Genomic DNA, 27602 nt, shown 5'->3' on the forward strand with positions numbered 1-27602 from the left:
TGTTTTGCTGTTGTGATTTATTATTGTGTGATGTATTGAACTCCTGTGACACAGTAGTACTTATTTCATATTCTGTATGGGATTATGTTTGGGCTCAATTTGAGTAGATCAGCATGGGGCTAAAATCTGCAGTTGAAGCAATGACATTCATCTACAGTAGTGGAAATAAAATCCATTATAAGAGAAGTTGTGTAGTGTCTGATGAATGCTTGCTTCTGTTGCTGTAGTGTGACCACAACTCAATACATTTTGAAAAGGCACTGCTTGTCTATTGAGCTGGTATGTTTATGTTACCTCTCAAATAAATGGTTTTCCTGTAGGTTTGAACCTGGATCTGCTGCACATCAGTTGAATGGATTAGACCACTAAGCCAAAATCAGGGCAGAAGTGTGGTTTGCATGACATCCAGTCTCTGAGATGTTCCTTTGACCCTACAGTTTTTCTCATTTTTTCAGATGCATTTCTGATATCTGCAGTCACACATTACAAATGCATTACAGTATGTTATGATTGCTTTGGCTCAATGTGGAAAACTCAATTTGCCTAACTGACTGGCAAAATTCTTACCCTAAGACACTAATTGCAGTACCTACCCACAAAGTGCACAACTCTAAATCACACTCAGTTTTCACAATACAGTCGTCTCATATTAGTACAATGTTCAAGTGATTATTGCTAGACATGCAGATTGTGAAATGAAGTCAAGATGTTTGCAATTCTGTCTCATCACTTCCAGCAACATTGTCCAGGTGAGTCACATTGCAGCACGATTGGTAGTCCCAACATAAAAGGCTGTTTTACAGCACTACATTCAGCAGTGTCTGACAACATGGAGCAGCCCAATACAGTTGGTACTGATAGACGGGTCGTGGCTGAGGCTGTGGCTGAGGTTGTGGTCAAGCAGGTAGAAGAAATTCTGCTGTATTGAATGAATTTAGAGCCACAGTGATTGACCATGTCATAAATCCAGGCATAACAATGGGAGAAGCTGGAAGGATTGTAAAGGCCAAACTTAAAAATGTCAACAGTGGCATCTAATAAGAGCTTTTGGACTGAACATTGATGAGTAATTTAGTGCAAAATGTGATACTGTAATTACATTACAGGATTGTTGTGTTGGTGTCATTTTATATTATTTCTGTTCCGTGACGAGCCTGTAAGCCATGCTAATCATTCTTATTAGAGACCGCGCAACTCTGTTTTTCCAAAATGCCGGCTTATTCCACATGGGGGAAAATTGCATTTGTGTTAGGTATTCCTGTGGCAATGTCTGTTCTGTCTGTTCTGATAATGTGATTATTTTTCTTCTATCAGATAAGGCCTGCTGGTGCAAGTGTGTAATGTTGCATTTGTATGTGTTATTTTTACAGTTTACATGTCAAATGTCTAGAGTGTAAATGTTTCTGTTTAAATGATTGGTTGAATAACACATATCGCCGCTATTTTCACCGACCATGTTAAAAGTACTCACTCAGCTCCAAAGACATGCTGATGTTAAACCCATATTCCAATCTGTTTGAAATGACACATTCTGCCTAGTCTGTTCAAACATCAGACATTTTTTTAACTCTACATATTGTTTATGCCCTGCACCTGAACAAATTAGATGTGCCCATTCTACTGTACTATCTCCTTTGTAAGCTAAAAAGTTCTTTTCAGCTGACTACATCAGAATCTGTACTACTGGCGTTTTATGAGAGCTGAAAATGTACAACATTGTTAATCAGAAATGATATCTGGTGGGTAAATTGCTGGATATGCTGTAGAACATACTTTGTCATTGATTTATAAATATACCAGTATATCCTGGGCTTTCACTGATGGTTTAATTGTGGTACATATAGCAGTGGCCTGATATGCATTCTGTTTGCAGTTTGCTTCTACCTGACTGCTTCCCCTCAGCTGGGAAACAGGGGGTCACACCCCCCCAGCAGGAAAACAGAGGGGCACAACCCCCCCCCCCCCAGCAGGAAAACAGAGGGGTACAACCCCCCCAGCAGGGAAACATAGGGGCACAACCCCCCCAGCAGGGAAACAGAGGGGCACAACCCCCCCAGCAGGGAAACAGAGGGGTACAACCCCCCAGCAGGAAAACAGAGGGGTACAACCCCCCAGCAGGGAAACAGAGGGGTACAACCCCCCAGCAGGAAAATAGAGGGGTACAACCCCCCCAGCAGGGAAACAGATGGGTACAACCCCCAGCAGGGAAACAGAGGGGTACAACCCCCCCAGCAGGAAAATAGAGGGGCACAACCCCCCCAGCGGGAAAACAGAGGGGTACAACCCCCCCCCCCCCCCCCCCCCCCCAGCAGGGAAACAGAAGGACACAGAAGACTCTGGGTCATCCCACCATGGATGGCGCAGGAGAGGTAGCAGGTTTTAGCAGTTTGCTAAAGTGGTCTGGGAGGATGGACAGCGTGGGAAAGTATGGAGGACCGATTGCTCAGTGGGTCAGACTGGTGGAAGATACCACAAGCCAGGCTTAGCTTCCTGATCAGGGCCAATTATGACACCCTGCCTTCTCCTCAGAACCTGCACTAATGGTTTGGTGCGGATGAGACCGTCCGCTCTGTGCTGCCCCCAAATGAGGCCTCCGGCACGTTCTGTCAGACTGTGAGACGGCTCCAGCACAGGGACACAGAGCAGGTCCCCAGCACAGGGACACAGAGCAGGTCTGTCAGACTGTGAGACGGCTCCAGCACAGGGACACAGAGCAGGCCTCCGGCACGTTCTGTCAGGCTGTGAGACGGCTCCAGCACAGGGGTGCTACAGATGGAGGTATGACCAGCTGCTGCGGAAGCTTCTGGAATTACTGGAGACCAGCAGACAGGAGGCAAACAGAGATGCCTCTCCTGAGAAAGATCAAACCATCTATCTATATGATCAGGTGAACATGGTGTATATGTGTTTGTGTGTGTGTTTGTGTGTGTGTTTGTGTGCAGGTTGTGCATGTTCGTGCATGTGTGTGTATTGATGCGCTGTGTACGTGCTCTGTGTGTACAATAAAAATGAGCATCTTCAGTGCATCAACCAGTGCAGTGTTTCTTTGAAATTACACCCCCATCCTCATGCTAAATGGAATTTAATAAAACCATTATGTGCCGTTGCAGGAGCTTGAAATAGTCGAAAATATCAGAGTATTTACTTTTGCTATCAGACCTGTGGGCTGTATTGGAATACTGGAAACACAAAGTGGATGCTTTCCGCCATCCGGTGGTCTTGTGACGCTACTACAAGGGACTGAACTCCAGAGGGTGAGACTCAAGGCAGAAGTTGGGAGTTTCTAAAACGTTGACTGCTTACTCCGGTTCCCTCTGTCTAATATAACATTTTTTGTAAAGATCTGAAACTAGGCCCTAATATAGGAAACCAGGAAGGGTGAAAATATTTTTCATGGCACTGTACATGAGGTAGACAGGTTTCCTTTAACAGGCTTTAACATAAGGGGCACCAGGGAGACACACACTACACAGCCTGCAGAGGAATTCTCAGAAGTTTTCTAAAGCCACACACCAGTATGGAGTATATTATCTTAACAGGAGCAAGCTCGTCTGAGTAACTTTTTCCCTGTTGTAATTACATCAAACACCCATGTGATAGAGCCACAGCCATGACATGACCTTATGTTTAGTCTTAAGGCTTTCCTTTAAAAAAAATCAGCTTTGGTATGATAACAAGCCTACCCATTAATGGATTATTATACTCTGCTTGGATGAGAAAAATAAACATTTACCACATTTCAGCTTGTGCGCATGTATATTTTGTAATGGAATAGAACACAAAATCTGTTTTTCATGCCGGAGGAAGACCTTTCATAAGCAGCTCTGACATGCAGTCATATGAGCGCCCAAGGGGGGTCGCTAGAGAGAGATGAAACGCAGATCCCTGTCTGACTGAACCCTCCCGTACCCTGGGCAACACAGGCACCAATCGTGCATCGCCCTGTGGAGCTACCGGCCACAGTCGGCACTGACACAGTCCGGATTCGACCCGAGGCCGTGAGGCTTATCCATGCACCTCAGCGTGGGGCCTTAACTAAATGAGCCATCCAGCAGCCCCAAGCCTAATTTCAATAAAATTACACCTTGCCAGCATCTTGTTATGTTTCTGTTGTCACTTCACTTTTTAGTTGACTATCTGCTTTTCTCCTGCACAATCTTTGTTTTGGTTTTGTAGTATGGGCGTGATTTTCTCTTTCTCTCTCTCTCCCCTCAGTTGATCACTCTCACCTGTTCTGGCCGCATTCTCACGCACTGGCTAATCACTCATTTCATTCACCTGTTCCCTGTTTGCATGTTCACGCTCCATTCAATTATCTCTCATTTCACTCACCTGGTTCTTTTTGTATACATTCTCTGTTTCCCTGTTCTTCCGTGCCAGATTGTGCCTCTGTTTACAGTGCCTTTCCAGCGTTTACCTCTCGTTAGTCTGACTCGTGTTTTGATCTTGCCTGTTTGATCTTGCCTGACTACGAGACTGCCTGCTGTATTGTGTACCGTTGAATTAAACATCTCCTTCGGGAGTTTCGACACTCAGTTGTACAAGTCTGCATTTGGGTCCACCACACCCCGACCCGTGACAGAACAATCTGGCCAGTATGGACCCAGCGGACCCAGAGCACCTGCGCAACGCCCTCGCCAGCCAAGGCAGCACTCGTGGGACGGCACGAGCAAGCCCTCCGTGAGATCCGGTATTCGCTGACAGCGCTCGCTGGTCAGATGCAGCAGCTGACCACCCGCCTCCCGGCTCCCGCTCCCGAAGCCCCGACGGCTCCTCCCGACCCGGTCCAGCTCTACACCCACGCAGCCCTCCTGCCCAGGGAGCCGCACACTCCTGCTCCGGAGCGCTACGCTGGAGACTTGGGGAAGTGCAAGGCGTTTCTAATGCAGCGTTCGCTCGACCTTCAACCAGCAACCCACCACTTACAACAACGATGGGAAAAAGATTTCTTGCATCGTGGGGCTGCTGAAAGGATCTGCATTAGACTGGGCAACAGCAGTTTGGGAGAGCCAACCTCCTACAAACTTCACCTGCTCCAGTTTCGTTGCAGAAATGCGAGAAGTCTTTGATCGCCCCGTTTGCGGGAGAGACTATAATCAGCGCCTGCTGTCGATGCGCCAGGGCACGCGCAGCGCGGCGGCATTTTCAGCTGAGTTCCGGACTATTGCTGCGGAATCAGGATGGAACGACACTGCGCTCCAGGGGGTCTTCAGAGACGGGATTGTCCGAGGCTTTGAAGGATGAACTGGCTGCAGGAGACGATCCCAACAACCTCGATGCCCTGATCTCGCTGCTGGCCATCAAGCTGGACAACCGCCTCCGTGAGCGCCGCAGAGAGACGGCCAGACGCCAACCCCCAGCGAGCCCTTCAGCGGCCAGACGGCCAGACGCCAACCCTCAGCGAGCCCTTCAGCGGCCAGACGGCCAGACGCCAACCCTCAGCGAGCCCTTCAGCGGCCAGACGGCCAGACACCAACCCTCAGCGAGCCCTTCAGCGAAATTCAGTCCCGGTCCCGGTCCCGGCAGCAGTGTACCCCCGAGTTCGACCGCGCCCCGCACGCCCAGTGAAGAGTCAGTGCAGCTTGGAAGAGCCCGCCTCACGCAAACGGAGCGTATGCGGCGAATCAGGACGGGACTTCGCATCTACTGTGGCACAGCCGGTCACGTATTATCCTCCTGTCCTATTCGGCCAAAAGACATTAGAGTGGGGACCCTGGTGAGCCGTACCACTTCCCCTCCTACCGCCCAGTCTAGGCTACTGCTCGATGCCACACTGGTTCAGGACCAACAACCCCTCAGGCTACAGGCGTTGGTCGACTCTGGCGCCGACAAGAATTTCTTGGACGCCGAACTGGTCGCTCATTTTTTGCCTGCCGACTTTGTTTTGCTGATTCCTGTTCTGATCTCCGCCTGTTTAACGCCTGTTTTTTGGGGTCCTCTCAGGAGTGCACCTGGGACAGCCCTGAGCTGCATTCCATCCTCCCCGTAGCTCTCCATCGCTCCTCTCCCTCATCGCCACGGTAACTGGGAATGTGGAGACTGGGACAAGACTGCAGGCCTAGGCAGAAGTGGCCAGGAGTGCATACAGAAATACAGAAACATACACTTCCCTTCACTACCTTAAGCCTCCAAGCAGCTGTACACCGCAGAACACAGTCAGAAGTGCATTAATCACTGCAGGTTTGCCACTGAATCTACAGGAACTGAGGCAGAGCAGTGAAAGAATGGGCAGTGATTCACTATGTGCGCTCATATAGACATGAAAACAGTTTCTCTGATCGATCAAACATTGTATGAATTATTTGTAAAACATTTTAGTTTACAGCCATATCTGCTGCAATTACTAAGGCATATGTACACTTATGTAGTTCTGGAAATGACTGAGTTTTGGTCTGATGGGCACTTCCTCACTTGAACCAGAATCCACCATTTGGGCTGTTCACAAAGGCCGATAACAGAATAAGCACAGCAAGTACACAAAGCTGTAACGTTCTGAGAGCTAGCCTTGTAATAACTTGTCACTAGATGGGTTACAGTAGCTTTCTCTGGTCAGCGCGTCACAGGCATCAGCATGAAGGTTGGCTTTTTGTGTATTACTGTTGCTCTACGAGTATCATCAAATTGTCATTGTTGTAGACATCCTAAATGGTTGCGTGCTTTCAGCAAGAACAGGGACACTGATGTTTCTTATTTTTAAGGGACCTTCTATGTTGTGTAAAATTATAGATTCAGTGTTGGCTTTTTTTTTTTTTACCTAAACAATTTTTATAAGGAAAATATAACAAAAGCAAATGAGGAAGCATCCATCGAAAGGCAAATCAACACTCAAGAGAAGTAAAAATCATCTTTTTAAAAAATGAAAAAAAACAAGCAAAAAATAGAATAATAATAATGACAGCATTGCTACTTAAAAAAAAAAAAACAACAGGGATTGAGAGCGAGAAAAAAAAGATCATTTAAAGAAAAGTAGACAAAGTATCGGATGGAATTGAGAGGTAAAGTTGTATGGAGGGATTGTGGACTGTGTGGTGTATGCAGATTTGTGTGTATAAGTAAGACTGTTCACTGTCATACTTATTTTTGCAATTTCTGTTATGACAGGCTCTATGTACGTGCATACATACTCACAAAGAAAGACACAGTTATGCACAGTTATCTGATCAATGCAAAATATTCATATTTACAGTATCTGTTCAATTCACAATATTCATATTTAGTTTCTCAGTTCAATTAATAATATTCATATTTACAGTATCTGTTCAATGCACAATATTTAGTTTATCAATTCAATGCATAATATTCATATTTACAGATACCTTGTCATGTTAGTCCTGTAGTTTTATTTTTACTTTTGGAAGCCAAAATAAACATATTGATGCCGAATGCACCTTAACTAACATAACAACATAGATATGGTTGAGGGTTTGGTGAAAAAGAAATCAAAAACATATTATTTCCACCCGGAATGGGAGCATGAATTTCTTTTCACGTCAGCGAATGAGAAGACTATATGCCTCATATGCCCACAGGCGGTAGCCTTGCCAATATATGCGTGATTCAAATCAACGAGCCAGAGCTAGGTCTAAAAAGCTTGTTAAAACAACCAACCAACCAGAGCATGAAAAAACTGCTTTTTTTTTTTTTTTTAGAAAATGTGAGAATGCTAGGGATCAACAGTGAAGGCTTTGAAGATCGACCAGTCGATTGCGATCGACCTGTTGGTTACCCTTGCTTTAGAAGTTGTAAGAAATAATTGATTTGTAGTGATACTTTAAGCAGTCTATTGTGTTTCAATTAGTATCACAGGCATTTTAAATCTTATAATCACTCATGCAGCCAGTTTAAAAGTAGAAAATTACTCACTCTGCTGTTTTGTGCCACTGTGTGCATCACATTGAACATGGAAAACAGAAGGAAAAGTAGAAAGTGGTCTGAAGAGATTAGAAAAAAGGTAATAGCCAAGCATGGTCAACATAAAGGTTACAAAACCATCTCCAAAGCGCTTGATGTTCCTGTGACCACTATTACCAATATTATTAATAAGTTTAAGGCCCATGGAACTGTAGCCAACATCTCTGGACGTGGTCGCAAGAGGAAAATTGAACAGAAGGATTGCTCGAACGGTCGAGAAACAACTGATCTTCAAGTTCAAGGTACAATAGCTTCGCACCATCTGTCACTGTCTGAATGAAAATAGGCTCCATGGTAGAAGACCCAGGAAGACCCCACTTCTAAGAGGGAAACACATAAAAGCCAGACTGGACTTTGCCAAAATGCATGTTGACAAGCCACAGTCCTTCTGACCCGGCTTGGGAACGACTACTCTAGCTCCTCACATCACACAGCCGTTTTTTACACTCAGCTCATCTTTACGAGCAGTGTATGGTGCAAACTCAGTCCCCTCTTGCTCTGGCAGCCAACCTCTCTGCACCATTTCTCTCACTCTTGAGAGCGCTCTCACTTGTTCTGCTGTCACCGGTGTGATGTCTGATGTGTCCAACATGAGCGCTCTCTCCTCTGGCTCTTTGGGACCTGGGTTCTCCGGCAAGGGTAGGCGACTCAGGGCGTCAGCGTTGCCGTGGTATTTCCCTGCCTCGTAAACGATGGTGTACTCGTATGCCATCAAAATCACGGCCCAACGTTGGATTCGGGGAGGGACACGATCTGTGGGATTGCTTTCATCTCATTGAAAAGTGACAAGAGGGGTTTGTGATATGTCACAATTGTAAATGGATGCCCATATAGGTATTTTGTATCTTCAGACTCCGAAGATGACTGGAAGCCCCTCCTTGTCTCGTTGAGAGTAGTTCCTCTCTGCTGAGGTGAGTGTGCGGGACATGAATCCTATAGGTCTCTCTGTTCCATTAGACATCTCATCCTGTCTACGACCTTATGGTAATGATTTCATAGCCTGTATTTAAGAGCAAGACACATTAAAACTAACAAACAAGTTTGTTTCTGTGGAGGGGTGGTGTGGTTAGGGCGCCATCTGCAGGCGGAGAGGGAGCGGTTTAGCTGGCACTGCAACCCCAGGTGTGTACAATTAGCAATGAATTGTCACTGCACACACCTGGGGTTGCAGTGCCAGCTAAACCTCTCCCTCTTTGACTGCAGAGGGGGCCCTAACCACACCACCTCTCCACAGTTTCATTTCTTGTTTTCATAGTTGAGAATCACATGCTTACAGAACACAAAATAACAAGCTGAAAGGTTTTACGGCTTTTTCTCTCAGAATGGTCAGTGCTGAACTAACGCTGCCCACGGATGCATTTCAGTTTGAGTACGCTGTGTCGGTGTGGGAAATGCACCGCGTGCATTTCAGTTTGAGTACGCTGTGCCTGTGTTTGAAATTCACCGTATGCATTTCAGATTGAGTATGCTGTGTCTGTGGGAAATGCACCGTGTGCATTTCAGTTTGACTACGCTGTGTCTGTGTTGGAAATGCAGCTCAGTGATTACAGCAGGCCCCTGTTAAAGGCAGTGTGGAGATGAAGGGGGTGCAGAGGGTGGAGTTGGGGACCCTGCTGCAGGTCACCCAGGCCTTGGAGGCGGTGGTGGGCCCGTGCTTCGGTCCGTCCGGGGGCCAGGTCCTCTTCACCCGCGACTCTGGAGAGGTCCTCCTCACCAGGGATGGCCGGAGGATCCTTACCTCCCTTCGGCTTGACCATCCCGTTGCCAGGTAACAGGCCCCCAAACCTGTTCTCCCTCTTACTGAAATACAGCACAGCCAACAACCTGGGGCTTCTTCCATTCCTCCAGCTCAGAAAACGGTTTTTCACCACTACGTCTTACTGCAGTATGGACAGTTCGATGTTGGGGATGTGACGTTTGCACTATAAATGAGAAACGAAAGTATGCAAGTGGAAAAAGCTGTTTGAGTAACAGTGTGTAAATCATACTGCGTGCATAAGTGTGTAAATCATACTGTGTGAGTAACAGTGTGTGAATCATACTGTGTGAGTAACAGTGTGTAAATAATACTGTGTGAGTAACAGTGTGTGAATCATACTGTGTGAGTAACAGTGTGTAAATAATACTGCGCAATTAGCAATGTGTATGAGTAACTGCAATTCATACTGTATGAGTAACAGTGTGTAAATTATACTGTGTGAGTAACAGTGTGTAAATAATACTGTGTGATTACCAATGTGTATGAGTAACTGTGTAAATCATACTGTATGAGTAATAGTGTGTATGAGTAACTGTGTAAATCATACTGTGTGAGTAACAGTGTGTAAACAATACTGTGTGATTACCAATGTGTATGAGTAACTGTGTGAATCATGCTGTATGAGTAATAGTGAGTAAAAGACTATGGATAGAGATGTGTGTGCTGATAATGGTGTTGTGTTGTGCCTGTGACAGAGTCCTGGTGGGATGTGTATCAGCACACTGTAAGATCACGGGTGATGGAGCCAAGTCCTTCCTTCTCCTGCTGGGGGCGCTTCTGCGGGGTATCCACGGCGACCATCTCCACGGCATTCAGGCCCGCCGCGCGGCTCACATTCTGCTGTCCTTCCAGACGCTCGTTTTGGATGGCGTGATCGGGCAGGGCCTCGCCCCTCGCGCCCTGTCCCTTCTCCAGGACCCCGCCCACCTGCGCCCGCTCACGGACGCCTACTTCCGGGGAAAGACGGCGAGCTCCCACTGGGGGGTCCTGAGCCAGACGGCCTGCGAGTTCTACCGCAGGTGGCGGTGTGAGCAGGACTGCACCGGCGTGACCCTGATCGCCCGCCACTTCGCCGCGCTCCACACGCCCGTACCAGGCCTGCCCGTGAGCCGGTCCCGGGTCCTCCAGGGCCTGGTGATCCACAGAGACTTTGCGGTGCGTTGCCCTGGCAACGGGCCGCTCCGAGCGCTGGCCACAAGCGTGCCGCTCCAGTCCCCTCTGGCGCCCCCTGGCGTCTCTCTGAACCTGGCGAGCGCGGCGCAGGCGCAGAGGTGCTGCGGTGGGGTGGGCGGGAGGGCAGAGCGGGGCGTGGCCTGCCTGCGCAGGCTGAGGGTGGGGCTGCTGCTCTCGGCAGCGAAGCAGTCGGAGCTGGCGCTGGACCTCGCTCGGCGGGCCGGCCTGTCCGTGGTGGAGTGCGTGGACAGTGACGAGCTGGCGCTGTTCTGTCGGCTGGCGGGGGCGGAGCTCTTTGCCGACCCCGGTGACTGGAGCCTGATTGGAGAGGAGCACGTTGCCACGGTGACATTCTGCAAGCCCGTGGTGCTGGGTCCCGACAGGTTGGCCCACGTGGGCTTCCCAGAGGGGCGGGGCTTGGCACCGCACTGCCTGGTTCTGTGCGGGCCCAGTCCCGGCCTGGCGGAGCAGTGCAGCACGGCCTTCTGCGGACTGTTCCGGATGCTTCAGCGCGTGTACGAGCCTGTCCTGTCGCGTCACGCACACGGTCCTGTCCTGTCCTGTCACATCACCCGCAGGGCAGGGAGGAGGACAGTGAAAACGTAGCTCATTACATGGTCAAACAACCCGGCCTACACAATGGCACAAGGTTAGATAGAGCACCCGCCAGCATGAGGGACAATGCCCACCTGAGCACTGACAGCACAGAGGCTGGAGGGCCACAGGCCATTATTGGGGACCCAAACAGGGGTGAGGGGCCACAGGCCCTCATTAGGGACTCAAACAGGGGTGAGGGGCCACAGGCCCTCATTAGGGACTCAAACAGGGGTGAGGGGCCACAGGCCCTCATTAGTGACCCAAACAGTGGTGAGGGGCCACAGGTCCTCATTAGCGACCCAAGCAGGGGTGAGGGGCCACAGGCCCTCATTAGGGACCCAAACAAGGGTGAGGGGCCACTATGTGCAGGCCAAAACCAAAATCCTGACAGCACAGAGCCCGAAGCAGAACCTGAACATCCAATTCCGGACTTGCTACGAAATGGCAAGGCATCAGGAGAGCGGCCCGGCATCCATTTTGGGGAAGGGAAAGAAGGAGCATTGGGGACCCGTACCCGAGAAACAGGCCCCGCCTCTTCAGGTGTCCTAATAGAGGCAGGCAGCGTGCTACCAGCAGGGGGCGCGTTTGAGTTCGTACTGCACCACTGCCTCCTGCAGCAGGCCTCCCAACGGCGCTGCCCCGACCTGCGCGCGGCCTGCCGGCTGGTGGCGGGGGCAGTACTGAGCGTGCCCAGGCGGCTGTACCCCGGCCCACGCTTCCTGGATGCCCAGTCACACTTCCTCAGGGCCTCTGGGGCCGCCCCCCCCAGCTGGAGGGTTCGGGGGCTGGAGTCCCTGGCCTGTAAATACCAGCTCCTCCTCTCCGTCCTGCACACTGCGTCAAGCCTGCTGTCCGTGGACCTCATCCTTCACTCCCACATCCGCAGCCAGGCGGAACACAGCCAGGAGAAGGAAGAGGAGGCAGAAGAGTAGAAATGTTCTGTTAATCCTGTTTTTCATTATGCACAAATTTGAATGGCTGTATGTATTTATACAAGTTCCAGGTCCTCCCATGTGATAGTATATTCATACCTTAAGTATGTGAAATTGGGGTGGCAGGTATGCCATCCTGCAAAGTTACATGTTGGTGGGGTGGCATGCCCCATACATATACAGCACAGAGAGTTTGGCACTTTTCAGGGTTTCCTTACAGAAATAACCACAATGATCACAGACTCAACCCTTAAAAACATTCATTTCTGTACCTTCTGACCTCACACGTCCACAAAATAAAGCCCCAGACTTAGTGGATTTTGCGTTTTCTTCTTCCTGCCTGATTACAGCATCACAGATGCACCAGAATAGGTTGCCTCATTGGACATACATACAGGTGCATACGTTTAAAAGACCAAAAATTTGCAGCCCCAACATCTGTTTTCCTCGTAGTTCACTGGGTAGCAACGTTTGCCAATGGAACATTATGGACAAGTGACAAACCCAGGTTCAAATCCCCCCTCAGACTCAAGCAAACCTCTAACTCTAAACTGGCCTGCTAGCTAACTAAAAAGCAAACATTTAAGCTATTGCTTTTGCATCGGTTATGTCTTTGCGGGAAACATTTATTTCTGAAATCCAAATAAAATACACCCACTTTAGACAGTTCCGCTTTCTGCATTTTCACTGAGTTTAATGTTATCTACCTTGTTAAAGAGACGACCGACCGAGTGTATTATGTTAGTGGAGATAGACGCCTCTGAAATTAAGTACAATCTGTGTTGCAATTCGGTATAGAAACTGGCGCAAGATAATGACTTCCTCACACCAGGTATATCGATTTTCTTTAAATAAAAATGGTTCACGTTCACTGTTGCGCCTGTACTGATAACTACTTTTTAACTACTGTAGCTACCCACATTTCTAAATTAATGTTATCTAGCCCTATAGATCCTCTGCCAATGTACAAACAATTAGTAGGTCTGTTGTGTACAATAGCCCATTAAAAAACACTTCAGTCTAAAAAATATGACCGACACTATTTGAACTAATGACCTGCTGACAGTTCTTTGTATGTGTGAGTAACTTGGTGGTTGAGGAACTGTGCTTGCATTCTAAATGTTTCAGGTTCAATTTCCAGGTAGGACACAGCTGTTATACCGTAAGCAGAATAATTCACCTGAATTGCTTCAGTATGTAGACAGCTGTATTAATTGATACTATGTAAAAATACCAAATATAGTGTGAAATTGCTCTAAATAATGGTGTGTGGTAAAAATGGTTGTAATATCTGGAGTATTTTAAAAGAGTTAATTTTAATTTTCTGCCCCATCCCACATCTTCATAAAAGTGCAAGAGAGAGTGTGTGTGTGTGGGTTCGTGCGTGTGTGTGGGCACATCTGTGTGTGTGCGCAGATGCGCACCTGGACTACACCTCTCTGCCCCTGTAATGGACATTTTATGACTACCCTGTACCGACCCTTTATTCCGGGCCATCATCACCGCTGTGCCTCCTATTTATACTATGTATAATTACCACTGAGGCCACTGGTTAGGCAGTATTTATATTACCTGTATTCTTACAGTTCTTATAATTACACTTATACTGCATTATTTATATTTATCACTGCTTTTATTGTGCTTTTATTCTGTTTTTATGTTTCGGGACTGTGTTGTATTTTGTGTTAGCACCTTGGACCGTGAGGAACGACATTTCGTTCCCGTATACTATGTATCTGGGAATGACAATTAAACTTGAAACTTGTTTGTGCGCATTTCTGTGCATTTTTTGTGCGCGCACGCATGCGTATCTGTGTGTTCGTGTGCATGTATGCGTGTAAGCGTGCGTTTGTGCGTATGCGCATCTCTGTGTGTGCGTGTGCATGTATGCGTGTAAGCGTGAGTTTCTGAGGGATTGGTTATGCTGGCTCAGTGAGGGATTGCTAGAATGTAAGCATTTGGCAGAAACTTGTCCAGAGCAACTTCAACACACAACCTACATTTTTTATATATACTGCCTTCCAGAATTATTTTTACACTTGATAAAAGTGAACAAAGGCGGCTCTATAAATAAGCAAGCAATGAGCTATGTGTATAACATGTTTAAAAAGGGGGGTATTTTCTTCAAAATAATAATAATAATTATATATATATATAATTATTATTATTCTGAAGAAAATACCCCTCTTTTTAAACATGTACCTACTGAGTGTTACGGTCAGATAAGACCAAAATTCAGCTTTTGACCACGCAGTATCGCATTTGGGTTAGAAGGATCTGTAAGAATTCTACATGGCGACATGCCCTACGATTCAATTAAACACATCGCCACATTTACGGCATATGAAAGGACTCAATATATAATTTGTAATTATTTTGCTTTTATATTTACCTGACACGTTTATTCTGTGTTGCCCTACCAGTTAGCCTATCTTCAACACAATAGGATGCTTGCAAACAATAAGGGTTATAACCTAAATTTATTGCCGCGTTTAATGTCCACAAAAACCAACAGAGCCTGCGTGAAAAACTAGAGAAAATGTCCTGTTAGATTGTTCTAATGCTTTTTTATTTAACCTAACACAGATGTTGATTCTGACGAATTTTCGTTTCACTCATCTTACTTTTTTAACTGAGTGAAAAGGGTGGTCAATATTTTAATTGAAAGGTGTAGCTAATAGTCTAATTACTCGGTCTGATTTTAGAATCAAAGGGTTTGCAGAGTATACGCCCAATATCAGTATTAGTAGGTCTAATCTGTTGCGAAATGATCTCGACAGTTGAATGTTTTGTTTCGTTTCGCTCATATCGCTTTCTCACAGAGGGACAGTAGTTCAACTATTCTCTGAAAATGTACATATGCTCATTTTCTGTGGGTTTGTATATTAAATAAATACGTCCTCGTAATAGGCGCTCCACTAATGCAATCTACATCTGTACATTTGCAGGTTTGCCTCCGCGTTTATTCTCTCATTACTGATATCACTGCAGCTTTCTTCTTCTTTGGGTGAGTAAATGTTTATTTATTTATTTTTGCATGACTCGTTTACATGAACCAGTTTCAGTGAATCACAGTGGAGGTACAATTAGAATTATATTTTAATTTGCAGCTGTAGTGGAGTGAATCAGCTGGTGTTGGTAACATGTAAGGGAAATGTCGTTTTGGCTTTAAATGGCCTTATGCATGTGTAGCCTATAGGTAACGTTTACCTTTTGTTTTTAAAATTCATTAATGGGTGTGTCCATTCAGTTAGGGTTATAGGCCTGAATGTATAGTCACACGAATGTGTCCAACTTTGCCATTTTCAGGAAGCTGCAGCAGTCCTGTCTTCTCTGTCTGTTGGGTTCTAAACGTCAGCACCTCCGCAAAGAGGTATTAAGTTCAGAATATCAGAACCTTTGGTTCATAGCTTCTCAAAGCACATTTACTTAACCTCTGCATCTCGTTGTTTGTATGGTGACATTGTTCTCAATCCTTACCAGACCAGATACCAAGATATGGCTGGACAGCAATGAACTTACACCCATAGGAAGTAAAGGCAAAATGGTGTCGTTGATGGTAACGACAATGGATGTACACACATTACGCGCGGACTATGGAGGACTCTCCCATGTGTGGAACTTTTCAGTTGTTTCCGGTAAGTGTGAAATTCAGTTGTTCACACGTTTCTGACTCTGACGTTGGTTATTCAGGGGGGGATGTAGATGGATCCAAGGATCCAATGCTGTACATGCTTTTCTCATCAGATTCCATCAGTGTGAGCAGTGCGCACAGAACTGCGTATCTCCCCCCCAGCGGAAGTGGGGTGAGTGTTACTGACCTTTCAACCTAGTTGATGACTGTTGTCATGGTCAATAATAGAAACGGCTAGACATATGTTTTCCAAAATATGGTCCATTGCCTCTGTCTTGTGACAGATTGATGGCTCTCTGAAATTATGCTGCAGGCCACTTAATTTGAACAACTACTTCTATAAAGATGGGAACTGGACTTGTAACCCAAAGGTTACTGGTTAAATTGCCAGGTAGGGCGCTGATGTTATACTCTTGAGCAAGGTGCTTGATGTGAATATATATATATATATATATATATTAGTATTCAGCTGAAAAAATGGATGCTATGTATAAATAGTTCAAGTTGTGTAAGTTGCTCTGGATGAGAGCATCTGTTAAATTCTAGTGATGCAACTTATGTAAATATGCATTCAAAAAGCTGCTGCTGTTATTGTGACAGTCAAATTGTGCTTAAAAATGTATGCTGATTTTTTGTTCCAACCTAAATTGCTCCGTAATGTGCTCTAAAGACCAATATGTGTCAATATATCAATCAACGTTCAGACGGGTGAGAAATTAACCGTCCTGTTCTGTTCATTTTTTAGGTACAGCAAAAATGTTCCCGGGTCAATCCCCATACAGGGGGGGTTTGCAAATACATGAAATGAACCATTTTCATTTAAAATGTTGATTACACTAATTAAGGCCAGTAGAAGAAGTTTCATACTGAAAAAATAATTTTAAGTATTTTTCCTAGATTTTCAAACTTTAAAATGGGTCAATTTGACCCGCAACATAACAGGAGGGTTAAACTGAAACACCTGAATGGAGTGAGTGAGAGGAGAAATTTAACAAATGCAGATGTTTCCATACAGGTGTACTGCATAATACAATTAAGCAATTAACATCCGATCATGCTCTGTGGCATGTGTAAAAAATCTGAGTAGGCTCAGTTGACCCTGATTTTGGGTCATGATGGCAAGAGGAAAGGATCTAACTGACTTTGAAATAGGGTTCATTATTGGGCCATGGATGGCATGAGCTTCAGTCACAATGACTGTCCAACTGGTTAGTGTTTCAATAGAGAAAGTGACTAAAGTGACATCTGCATTTAAATCTATGGGAAAGACCACAGTAAATAGGGTCAGAAATTGTGGTCGAAATCAGCCATTCCATGGCTGTGATGCTCATGCATCAGTGCAGTATGTGAGGAAAAAACAGAAGAGCAGCTCTTCCTCAGGTGACTGAGAATGTCAATGCAGGATGTGATGAGACTGTGTCAGCAAGAACAGTCTGTTGGCAATTACATAGAGACAGATACTGTAGTAGGGTTGCTGTGCTGTGATCTGTGATAGTCAGATGAGTCATCCTTCACCATATTCTCTACATGTGATTTATTTTTTATTGAGCTTGCAAAGGTCAATGGATACAAATACAATTGTGCAGTTTCCTTTGTTTTCCTAACCCCCCACTGGCCACCCCCCACCCCATGGTGCGGTGATGCTCAAAGTAAGCTAGGTACACAAGTAAAAGTATATTAAAGGTAGCGATACACTGGCCAACCCTTCAGGCAACACTTTCCGGCAACGCTGAGCAAGCGGACGTCCCAACACGCCTGCGCTGACCCCCTAGCGATCCCTCGCCCAGACAGATTGCACTTTATACTTTTCCTTCCCTCTCTCTCAATCTCTCGCCAGCAGGCACAACACCCCATCATGTCGCCCAAAAAGTTGACCAGGGCATTGCCTTCACAACAGTGAACATCTTCAGCAACTTAATACTTTAACTGTGAACCATGACAAAAGGGTATAAAAATAAATACAATAAAAAATAAATACAGTTTGACAGTAGCAAAATTATGCCATATCACATTACAATTTGCACTAGAAAACCAAACACCGCCATATACCGCCACACTGCCAAAAACAAGAAAAACATTGTGACCCAGCATATCAACCATTAGTCCCTAAAGCTGTCCTTCTTGCCATAAAATCTATATGCGGTTCCCATATTTTCAAAAAGTCCTGACTCCTATATTTTATGTTGTAGCCAATTTTGTCTAATGGAATGTAGCTGGAGATTTCATTTAACCAATGCGATACTGTAGGTGGGTAATCAGATTTCCAATGGACTGTAATGCACTTCCTTGCAGCGATCAAAGCAAGGTCAATATTTTTTGTGAAGCTTATTCCAAGGGTCCATGTTGCTTGTGCCAAGAAGACACAAGCGAGGCGATTTTGGGATCTAAATGTCTAAACATAGTGTTATATTGTCAATTACAGAATTCCAAAATGTTGACAGCAGATTACAGGACTCAAACATATGGTAAAAGTTGCCTCTTTGTTTTTTGCAACGCCAGCAAAGAAAGGACATTGCAGTACTCATTTTATGAAGAAAAAAAAAAAGACCAGTCCTCTTTTCTTGTATCCATTTCTAAATCCTTTTCCCATTTACATCTCATAACATCTATGCTTGTAAACAAGCATTCTAACGGGGATTTATATACGTTAGAAATACATCTAGAAATTTTAACATCCTTATTGATGAGACATTTTATTTTGGATGGTTTGGGTTCTTTGAATGCCTTGACTTGTCTGTGTCATATGACAAATTTGGAAAAACCTGAATAAGTGAGTGGAAGGTAGATTGTATTAATTGCAACTGATTAAAAGAGATAAATAGACCATTATCAAAAAGATTTGTTATTTCCCTTATCTCCTTGTCGTACCACGGCTTGAATGTGTCATTAAAACAGGGTGAGAAATTGGGGTTTCTCCATATGGGAGTATAGGGGGAGAGGCGTTCACTGTAACCCATAAGTTTATGGGAGCTCTTCCATATTTGTAAACTATTAACGATAGTAGGGTTCTTGGTAATTTTTTAAACCTCCTGTAAACCAATATAGGGCAGGTATTTCAACTCTTATGGAAGAATGCCACGGGACTCCACTCTCCATGCACTTAATGAGCTGGAAAACCATTGCTTGACCTGGGTAAGCTGAGCTGAGAGAAAGTAGAGTTTGAGGTTTGGTAAGTTTAGACCACCAGCATTATATGGGAGCTGTAATAAGTTTTGAAACAAATAAAGGAATTTGAGTAAAACAGACATTTTAATAATGTTAGTTCTACCCCATAAAAGAGATAGGAAGTTTGTTCATTCTTTTCAGATCGCTTGTAACTTTATCAATTATTGGCGGATAGTTAAGTTGATAAGCATCTTCTATATTACTGGGAATGTATGTGCCCAAGTACTTCATATAGTCTGGAGACCATTTAAAATTGAACTTGCCTTTTAAAGAATCAGAATTAAATTTGGAAATTCGCGTGATATCGATCTTGGACCGGTAACCAGATAGATCGCCGAACTGGTCAAGTATTGTAACAAGTGTTGGAATTGAATGTAAGGGGTCTTGTAAGTAAAGTAAAATGCCATCTGCATGCAAAGAAATAACATGACTTTCACCTGCAGTCTTAATACCTTGCATATGGTCATGTGATCTTATTATCGCGGCCAGGAGCTCAATAGCAAGAGCAAATAATAATGGAGAGAATGGACTGCCTTGTTATATTCTCCACAAGTGGGTGAGTACATGTGTGGGGTATGCCAAGAGAACAGTACAGGCCTGTATGCATGACCCCTACAATGAGGGTGTCCAGTGTCTCTGTTATGCTGTGGGGCGCAATTTCATGGTATGGTCTGGGTCCACTTGTCCCCTAAGAGGGAACGATCACTGCAAATCAATACAAAGTTATTTTGAGTGATCACCTTTATCCTATGATGAAACATTTCTATCCTGATGCGAGTGGTCTCTTCCAGGATGACAGTGTCCCCATCCACCGAGCTCGAGGGGTCACTGAACGGTTTGATGAGTATGAAAATGATGTGAATCATATGGTATGGCCTTTGCAGTCACCAGATCTCAGCTGGTGAATGTGGGGCTTTATTTTGACACAGGGGAAACCAGAATGTTTAGCACTGTGGACCCTCTCATGGTGCACCCCTAGCTCAAAGTAAGCTAGGTACACAAGTAAAAGTATATTAAAGGTAGTGATACACTGGCCAACCCTTCAGGCAACACTTTTTGGCAACGCTGAGCAAGCGGACGTCCCAACACGCCTGCGCTGACTGCCTAGCGATCCCTCGCCCAGACAGATTGCACTTTATACTTTTCCTTCCCTCTCTCTCAATCTCTCGCCGGCAGGCACAACACCCCATCATGTCGCCCAAAAAGTTGACCAGGGCATTGCCTTCACAACAGTGAACATCTTCAGCAACTTAATACTTTAACTGTGAACCATGACAAAAGTGTATAAAAATAAATACAATTTTTCAAAGAGTTAAACGGTTTTGATTGACAGTTTGACAGTAGCAAAATTATGCCATATCACATTACAATTTGCACTAGAAAACCAAACACCACCATATACCGCCACACCGCCAAAAACAAGAAAAACATTGTAACCCAGCATATCAACCATTAGTCCCTAAAACTGCCCTTCTTGCCATAAAATCTATATGCGGTTCCCATATTTTCAAAAAGTCCTGACTCTTAGTCTTATGTTGTAGCCAATTTTGTCTAATGGAATGTAGCTGGAGATTTCATTTAACCAATGCGATACTGTAGGAGGGTAATCCGATTTCCAGTGGACTGTAATGCACTTCCTTGCTGCGATCAAAGCAAGGTCAATGTTTTTTGTGAAGCTTATTCCAAGGGTCCATGTTGCTTGTGCCAAGAAGACACAAGCGAGGCGATTTTGGGATATGAATGTCTAAACATAGTGCTATAATGCCAATTACAGAATTCCAAAATGTTGACACCAGATTACAGGACCAAAACATATGATAAAAGTTGCCTTTTTGTTTTTTGCAACGCCAGCAAAGAAAGGACATTGCAGTACTCATTTTGAAGAAAAAAAAGAGACCAGTCCTCTTTTCTTGTATCCATTTCTAAATCCTTTTCCCATTTACATCTCATAATATCTGTGCTTGTAAACAAGCATTCTAACAGGGATTTATATACTTTAGAAATACATCTAGAAATTTTTACATCCTTATTGATGAGACATTCTATTTTGGATGGTTTGGGTTCCTTTAGAGTGTCTTGACTTGTCTGTGTCATGTGACAAATTTGGGAAAACCTGAATAAGTGAGTGGAAGGTAGATTGTATTAATTGCAACTGATTAAAAGAGATAAATAGACCATTATCAAAAAGATTTGTTATTTCCCTTATCTCCTTGTCGTACCACGGCTTGAATGTGTCTTAATTAAAACAGGGTGAGAAATTGGGGTTTCTCCATATGGGAGTATCGGGGGAGAGGCGTTCACTGTAACCCATAAGTTTATGGGAGCTCTTCCATATTTGTAAACTATTAACGATAGTAGGGTTCTTGGTAATTTTTTAATCCTCCTGTAAACCAATATAGGGCAGGTATTTCAACTCTTATGGAAGAATGTCACGGGACTCCACTCTTGCCCATGCACTTAATGAGCTGGAAAACCATTGCTTGACCTGGGTAAGTTGAGCTGAGAGAAAGTAGAGTTTGAGGTTTGGCAAGTTTAGACCACCAGCACTATATGGGAGCTGTAATAAGTTTTTAAACAAATAAAGGAATTCGAGTAAAACAGACATTTTAATAATGTTAGTTCTACCCATAAAAGAGATCGGAAGTTAGTTCATTCTTTTCAGATCACTTGTAACTTTATCAATTATTGGGGGATAGTTAAGTAGATGAGCGTCTTCTATATTACTGGGAATGAATATGTCCAAGTACTTTATATAGTCTGGAGACCATTTAAAATTGAACTTGCCTTTTAAAGAATCAGAATTAAATTTGGAAATTGGCATGATCTCGATCTTGGACCAGTTGATTTTGTAACCAGATAGATCGCCAAACTGGTCATGTATTGTAAAAAGTGTTGGAATTGAATGCAAGGGGTCTTGTAAGTAAAGTAAAATGCCATCTGCGTGCAGAGAAATAACATGACTTTCCCCTCCAATCTTAATACCTTGTATATGGTCATGTGATCTTATTTTCGCGGCCAGGAGCTCAATAGCAAGAGCAAATAATAATGGAGAGAATGGACTGCCTTGTTATATTCTCCACAAGTGGGCAAGTGCATGTGTGGGGTATGCCAAGAGAACAGTACAGGCATGACCCCTACAATGAGGGCGTCCAGTGGCTCTGTTATGCTGTGGGGCGCAATTTCATGGTATGGTCTGGGTCCACTTGTCCCCTAAGAGGGAACGATCACTGCAAATCAATACAAAGTTATTTTGAGTGATCACCTTTATCCTGTGATGAATCATTTCCATCCTGATGGGAGAGGTCTCTTCCAGGATGACAGTGTCCCCATCCACCGAGCTCGAGGGGTCACTGAACGGTTTGATGAGTATGAAAATGATGTGAATCATATGGTATGGCCTTTGCAGTCACCAGATCTCAGCTGGTGAATGTGGGGCTTTATTTTGACACATAAGAAACCAGAATGTTTAGCACTGTGGACCCTCTCATGGTTTGTGCTTTTGAATTGGAGCCATTTCAAATTTCTCCGCTCAAGATGTTTGAATGAACATGGAAACTATTGAAAAGTAAAACTGAAAAGTTTAGTGCTGTCGTCACTTCTCAAGTGCCTGTTTTCACTTTTTCACAACAGGAAGCTCTCAAGACATTCCAGCCAAATGAAGTGTTTCCCTGTGAAAACGACACGCATTATCTCTACCAAAAGGAGGACTTTATCATTGCACTTGGTATGCCTCCCTCTTTACTCTTGTGGACATCAACATAAACTGAACTTGACCAGATAAGGTTGTCAAAGATCTGAACATTTTAACATATTGCAAATTGTTTGCATTGCAAAAGCATTTAAATCTAACATTCTGAAAATTCATTTTTTTATTAACTTTTCTGCCAGTATGTTTTACTACCATTAAAATTAAAAGCATCGATTCAGGTTGCTGTTTAGATGTGTAATAGATGGAGTAATAGGTTCCATTAGGTCATATTCAATATGACCTAATGAAACCTACTACTATAGGTATATTGATAATTATTAGTTGTTGGTGTGGGCAGTTTTTCTGTGTAAAGTTGAAGTAACTGTAAATTTGGCTTTAATCCGTGACTTTATGTGCAACGCAACAGAGTGTCCCTGTATCACTCTACATGTTGAATATAATATCAGAATGCTTTTGTATATTTGATGACTAGTTTGTTAGCAGTGTATGACGCCTGAAAAATGAACATTGCCTCATGTCAGGTTTCCAGAATTCTAGCTTTTTACTAACATTATCTTTTTATGGCTTAATAGATTAGATGTTGGCTTACTGTTCTTCATTAACAGTAGCTTGTCTATGGCAACTGGTGTCTTTGAAGGCTCCATCAGCAGTGCAGCTTGGCATAAATGACCTCCTGGGTGACAATGCCAGTTTCTCAAGCACACCCTGCTCTCCCCAGGCCACACCCACCGCTTTCCACTGAGGGCGGAGTCTCGGGGTGCCTCCACGCTATTGGTCTCCTGGCGAGGGAGCCCCCGTGTCCCCCCCGACCCCCTGCACAGAGTGGCGCTGTACCGGCCGGACCTGGACGGCCTGACGGTCCTGTGCAATGAGACCACGCGCAGGGGGCACTACCGATTCGCTGGCCTGGACGGCTGCCGGAGCTACGTGGCGTGTGTGGAGATGGCGCTCGGCCCCGCGGTCCTGTGCCTCTCCGCGCTGACCGGTAAGAGTGCGTCTGCCCCCCGCCCCCCACGTTCCTGTGCTTCACCGCGCTCACCGGTAAGAGTGCGTCTTTTTATTACTTCCGTTACTTCTCACAACAACCTTCATGCATATTATGAAACAATAGGCTATGTTGCAAAACTATTTTCTTGAAATAAAGTACACAGCTGGATCAGATCCAACAGTTGTATTTCTGAAGTATAGTGTTTTTGTAATATAGGCAATAAGAGATTCATTACCCTTTGAAATAATTGCACACGTGAAAACACCTTGCTTTATTTGACCACTGCCCAGTGGCAGAGCTTGAGTATTAGGACAGGGGGTGCGGAGCCAGTTTAGGGGGCCCCATGACCCGATTATTTCAGAAATATCGCTGTGACTGAAGGAATGCGCACCTGTATCTGCATATCACACTTTGTTTGTTACAGAAATCTAGCTCATGGGCTCTGACCACAGTAATCGCGCAGCAAGGCTGTATCACAAACACGGTTAGGCTAACAAAAAAACATCTGACGCACCAAATTATAGGTATCACCCTATGGGGGCTCAGGAGGTAAGAGTGGTTGCCTGACAGTTGGAGGGTTGCCGGTTCGATCCCTGCCGTGATTGGTACCTTGCATGGCAGCCTTTCACCGTTGGTGTGAGTGTGTGTGTGTGAATGGGTGAATGACAGGCATCAATTGTAAAGCGCTTTGGATAAAAGCATTGTATAAATGCAGTCCATTTACCATTTACCATTTACCCGTAGTCCTTTTAATGGTTTAAGATGTAGAACCCTGCAAAGGTGGCCACAGTTTTTGTTTGTTTAATCACCCTAGTTACCGTGTTCATACTCAAAACAGACAGGGTGATTGATTTCTGAAGGAATTGTGCTGTTTGCACTTTTAGATGAATTTTTAGATGCGACCCCTACATTTAGGTGAGGGAACAACAGGCGCACAATTGTAAAGCATCATGCAAAATGCATCCATATCTGTGCTGCACTGGCCTTTAATTGACCTGCCAGTTTGGGGTCTTTCCGTTTGAACTGTACAGGCCTAATAAAAATAAATTGGAACTGGTAATGTTGGTCTGACCCAGCCGGCAACCAGTTAGCAAAAACATGTTGCCAAAACTTCTTGTTTGCGATGGAAATGTCAAAGTTATACCACAAGGAGGTTCTCCCGAGCTACTAGAATAGTATGCTACAGCCAGAAACGTTCTGTCACGCGTGTCTTAATTACGGTGGAAAGATTAGACTTGATAGTTCATACTTGTTTATGATAGTTAATACATGCCAGCTAGCTTACTAATAAAAACATTTCTCATTTTTTGAGTTGGGTGAACATATGGATGTTAAACAAACAAACTCAATAATATATGCTAAGGCTGCATTCACACCAGATCAGGCAATGCAGGAAAAACGGCAGTCCTCCCATTCATTTGAATCGGGGTGGTGCACTTAGGCTGCGGGGTGGGGACCGCATTGGGTGCCGAAAAAAAACGTAGCGGCCTGGGGGAAGAAGTAGAACCAGAATCAACTTTTGCCATAACGCAACCCGACGTCACGCTGCGGTGGCCAGTCACGCAAGTTGTTTAAATTACCATGTAGCATTCCGCTGTTTACTGAGCAACTGTCAGATGAATTACTGATGGAATTAATTTCCTAAGACTTGATTTTATGATCGTCATCATGATTTGACGGTGCCGGGTAATGGGACAAGTACCAAAACAATAATTACTGGCTAAATATTAATTCTGAACTTCAGAATTAAGCTGTATAAAAAAAGATTCGCTATTTAGCAGTTCTTGCTAGTTTATTGTACCTAGCACTATGGAGTTCATGGACCAAACAATGATACTCTCCTAGGTGTGTCCTCGCTTGGTTTATTTTGTGTACCCAGCTTCGACGTCTGGCTTGCAATCTACGCTGCAAAATAACGATAGCAAGAGGCTTCCTTCGGTTTGTTTCCATTTGTTTGAGTTAGCAGACAGGAAATGGAGGGGGGGAGGTCAAAGTTCACAACATGACATCATGCAAATGGGCCATGTAATGACACACCCACACCTCCGCACAACCCTGCGGGAAGGTGCCGCATTGCCTGATCTGGTGTGAATGCAGCCTAAGTCTGACTGGATGACTAAAACTTTTTTAGGACTGTTTACTGGAGTTTGGCTTGTCTTCACACCCCCACTGCCTGACAATAGCCAGGTGCTGATACGGAATGCGGATGTGCGAATGTGTCGGTCTCTCCTCTGGCAGGCTATTTAGCAACCGAACCTTCAAACACCAAACATTATAAATATAAAGTATATTCACACTGTAGGATACAGTGCTATTGAGGATAAATTGAAAATAAGTTTGCACAAGCCAGTATATTTGAGCAAAAAGGATTTTAATGGCATTGAAACAGCAACAACCACAGACAGCGGGATGAAATTTGCTCCAATGAAATTACAAAGGGCTACAAACAGCAGCTCAAACACACGTCAGAGGAGAGGGCGAGACATTCGCACCTGACCGTCACCAAAACCTGCATTAAAATCATTGCACACTTTGACCTCTGTCAGTAAAAACCGTTTAATAATTAATACCTGTTTTTATTCAGCCTATCATGGTGTCAGGTTTCACGTTCCCCTCGCTTGCTTGTAGCTGGTGTCTCTTGTCTGAGCACGTCTTTGCTGCTCTCTCTCAAAGATGCCTCGAAAGAAATAATTTTTCCCCACATGAAAATGTTAAACAATAATTGTTTATTTGAATAATTCAGTCATTTCAATAATTGTCCATTTCCCTATTTCGTAAACGAGGAACTAGATGCTGACAGGAGAGACACAACTACGAGCAATTTGCCAATGTAAAACAATTAATTTTGCATTAAAAACTAACACAAAACCCAATAGCAAAAGCCTACTATACAGACTAATCTGGTGTGTGCTTATAATAAATGCATGTGATAAATGCTGTTTCTTTTCCATGAATCATTCGAAATAGGATTGCATTGTGCGTATACATTCCTCAAATGATGACTGTAGCAGCAGGGAACAAAAATATAATTACCGTGTTATATTTATGCCTTGCATTTATACCGACTCTCATATACATCCTAAGTGACACTAATGTGTATGATGTTAGACTCTGTTCAAAACCCTGACTATTGTTAAGTTTCACAGTCTGACCACAAAGTTTGTTGAATTACCATCTATATACATACATTTCACTCCAATACACACAAAAATGTTATGGGTAACAAGAATGTTCCTGTTTTCAGCTTGTCTTTAAAATGTATTTTTCGTACCAATTTTCATGCTTCCATCCACCACGTGACATTTTGTTCACTTAATTCTCCCTGCTAAATAGCCATTGTTATTAGTATCTTGTGCTTTCTACATTATGTGCATTATGGGCAGCACTGTTATCCATAGCCACTTCCGAGTACTGTACATTTGCACAGTAGATTCGTATGAGAACCTTTAGATTCATGTGAGCACCAGTAGATTCATATGAGCACCTTTAGATTCATATGAGCAGCAGTAGATTTGTAAGAGAACCTTTAGATTCATATGAGCACCAGGAGATTCGTAAGAGAGCCTTTAGATTCATATGTGCACCAGCAGGTATACATGTGCACCATTAGATTCATATGAGCACCAGTGGATTTGTAAGAGAACCTTTAGATTTGTAAGAGAACCTTTATATTCATATGAGCACCATTAGATTCATATGAGCACCAGTAGATTTATAAGAGAACCTTTAGATTC

The 27602-nt window shown here is 44.2% G+C and overlaps 2 protein-coding genes across 2 annotated transcripts in view; both read left to right on the forward strand.

Annotated features, from left to right (window-relative positions):
- LOC118218946 (Bardet-Biedl syndrome 10 protein homolog) overlaps nucleotides 1-10635 on the forward strand; it is a 14731-nt gene extending 4096 nt beyond the window's left edge. The window contains exons 2-3 of the mRNA XM_035401724.1: nucleotides 9465-9679; nucleotides 10523-10635. Of these exons, the coding sequence (XP_035257615.1) occupies nucleotides 9465-9679; nucleotides 10523-10544 (237 nt within the window). The 3' untranslated portion in view covers nucleotides 10545-10635. The remainder of the gene's footprint in view (nucleotides 1-9464; nucleotides 9680-10522) is intronic.
- The window catches only part of LOC118218891, a 217111-nt gene that overhangs the window by 170791 nt on the left and 18718 nt on the right, over nucleotides 1-27602 (forward strand). The window lies entirely within an intron of this gene.

This window comes from Anguilla anguilla, chromosome 19 (genome assembly GCF_013347855.1).
Source record: "Anguilla anguilla isolate fAngAng1 chromosome 19, fAngAng1.pri, whole genome shotgun sequence".
Classification (NCBI taxonomy): domain Eukaryota; kingdom Metazoa; phylum Chordata; class Actinopteri; order Anguilliformes; family Anguillidae; genus Anguilla; species Anguilla anguilla.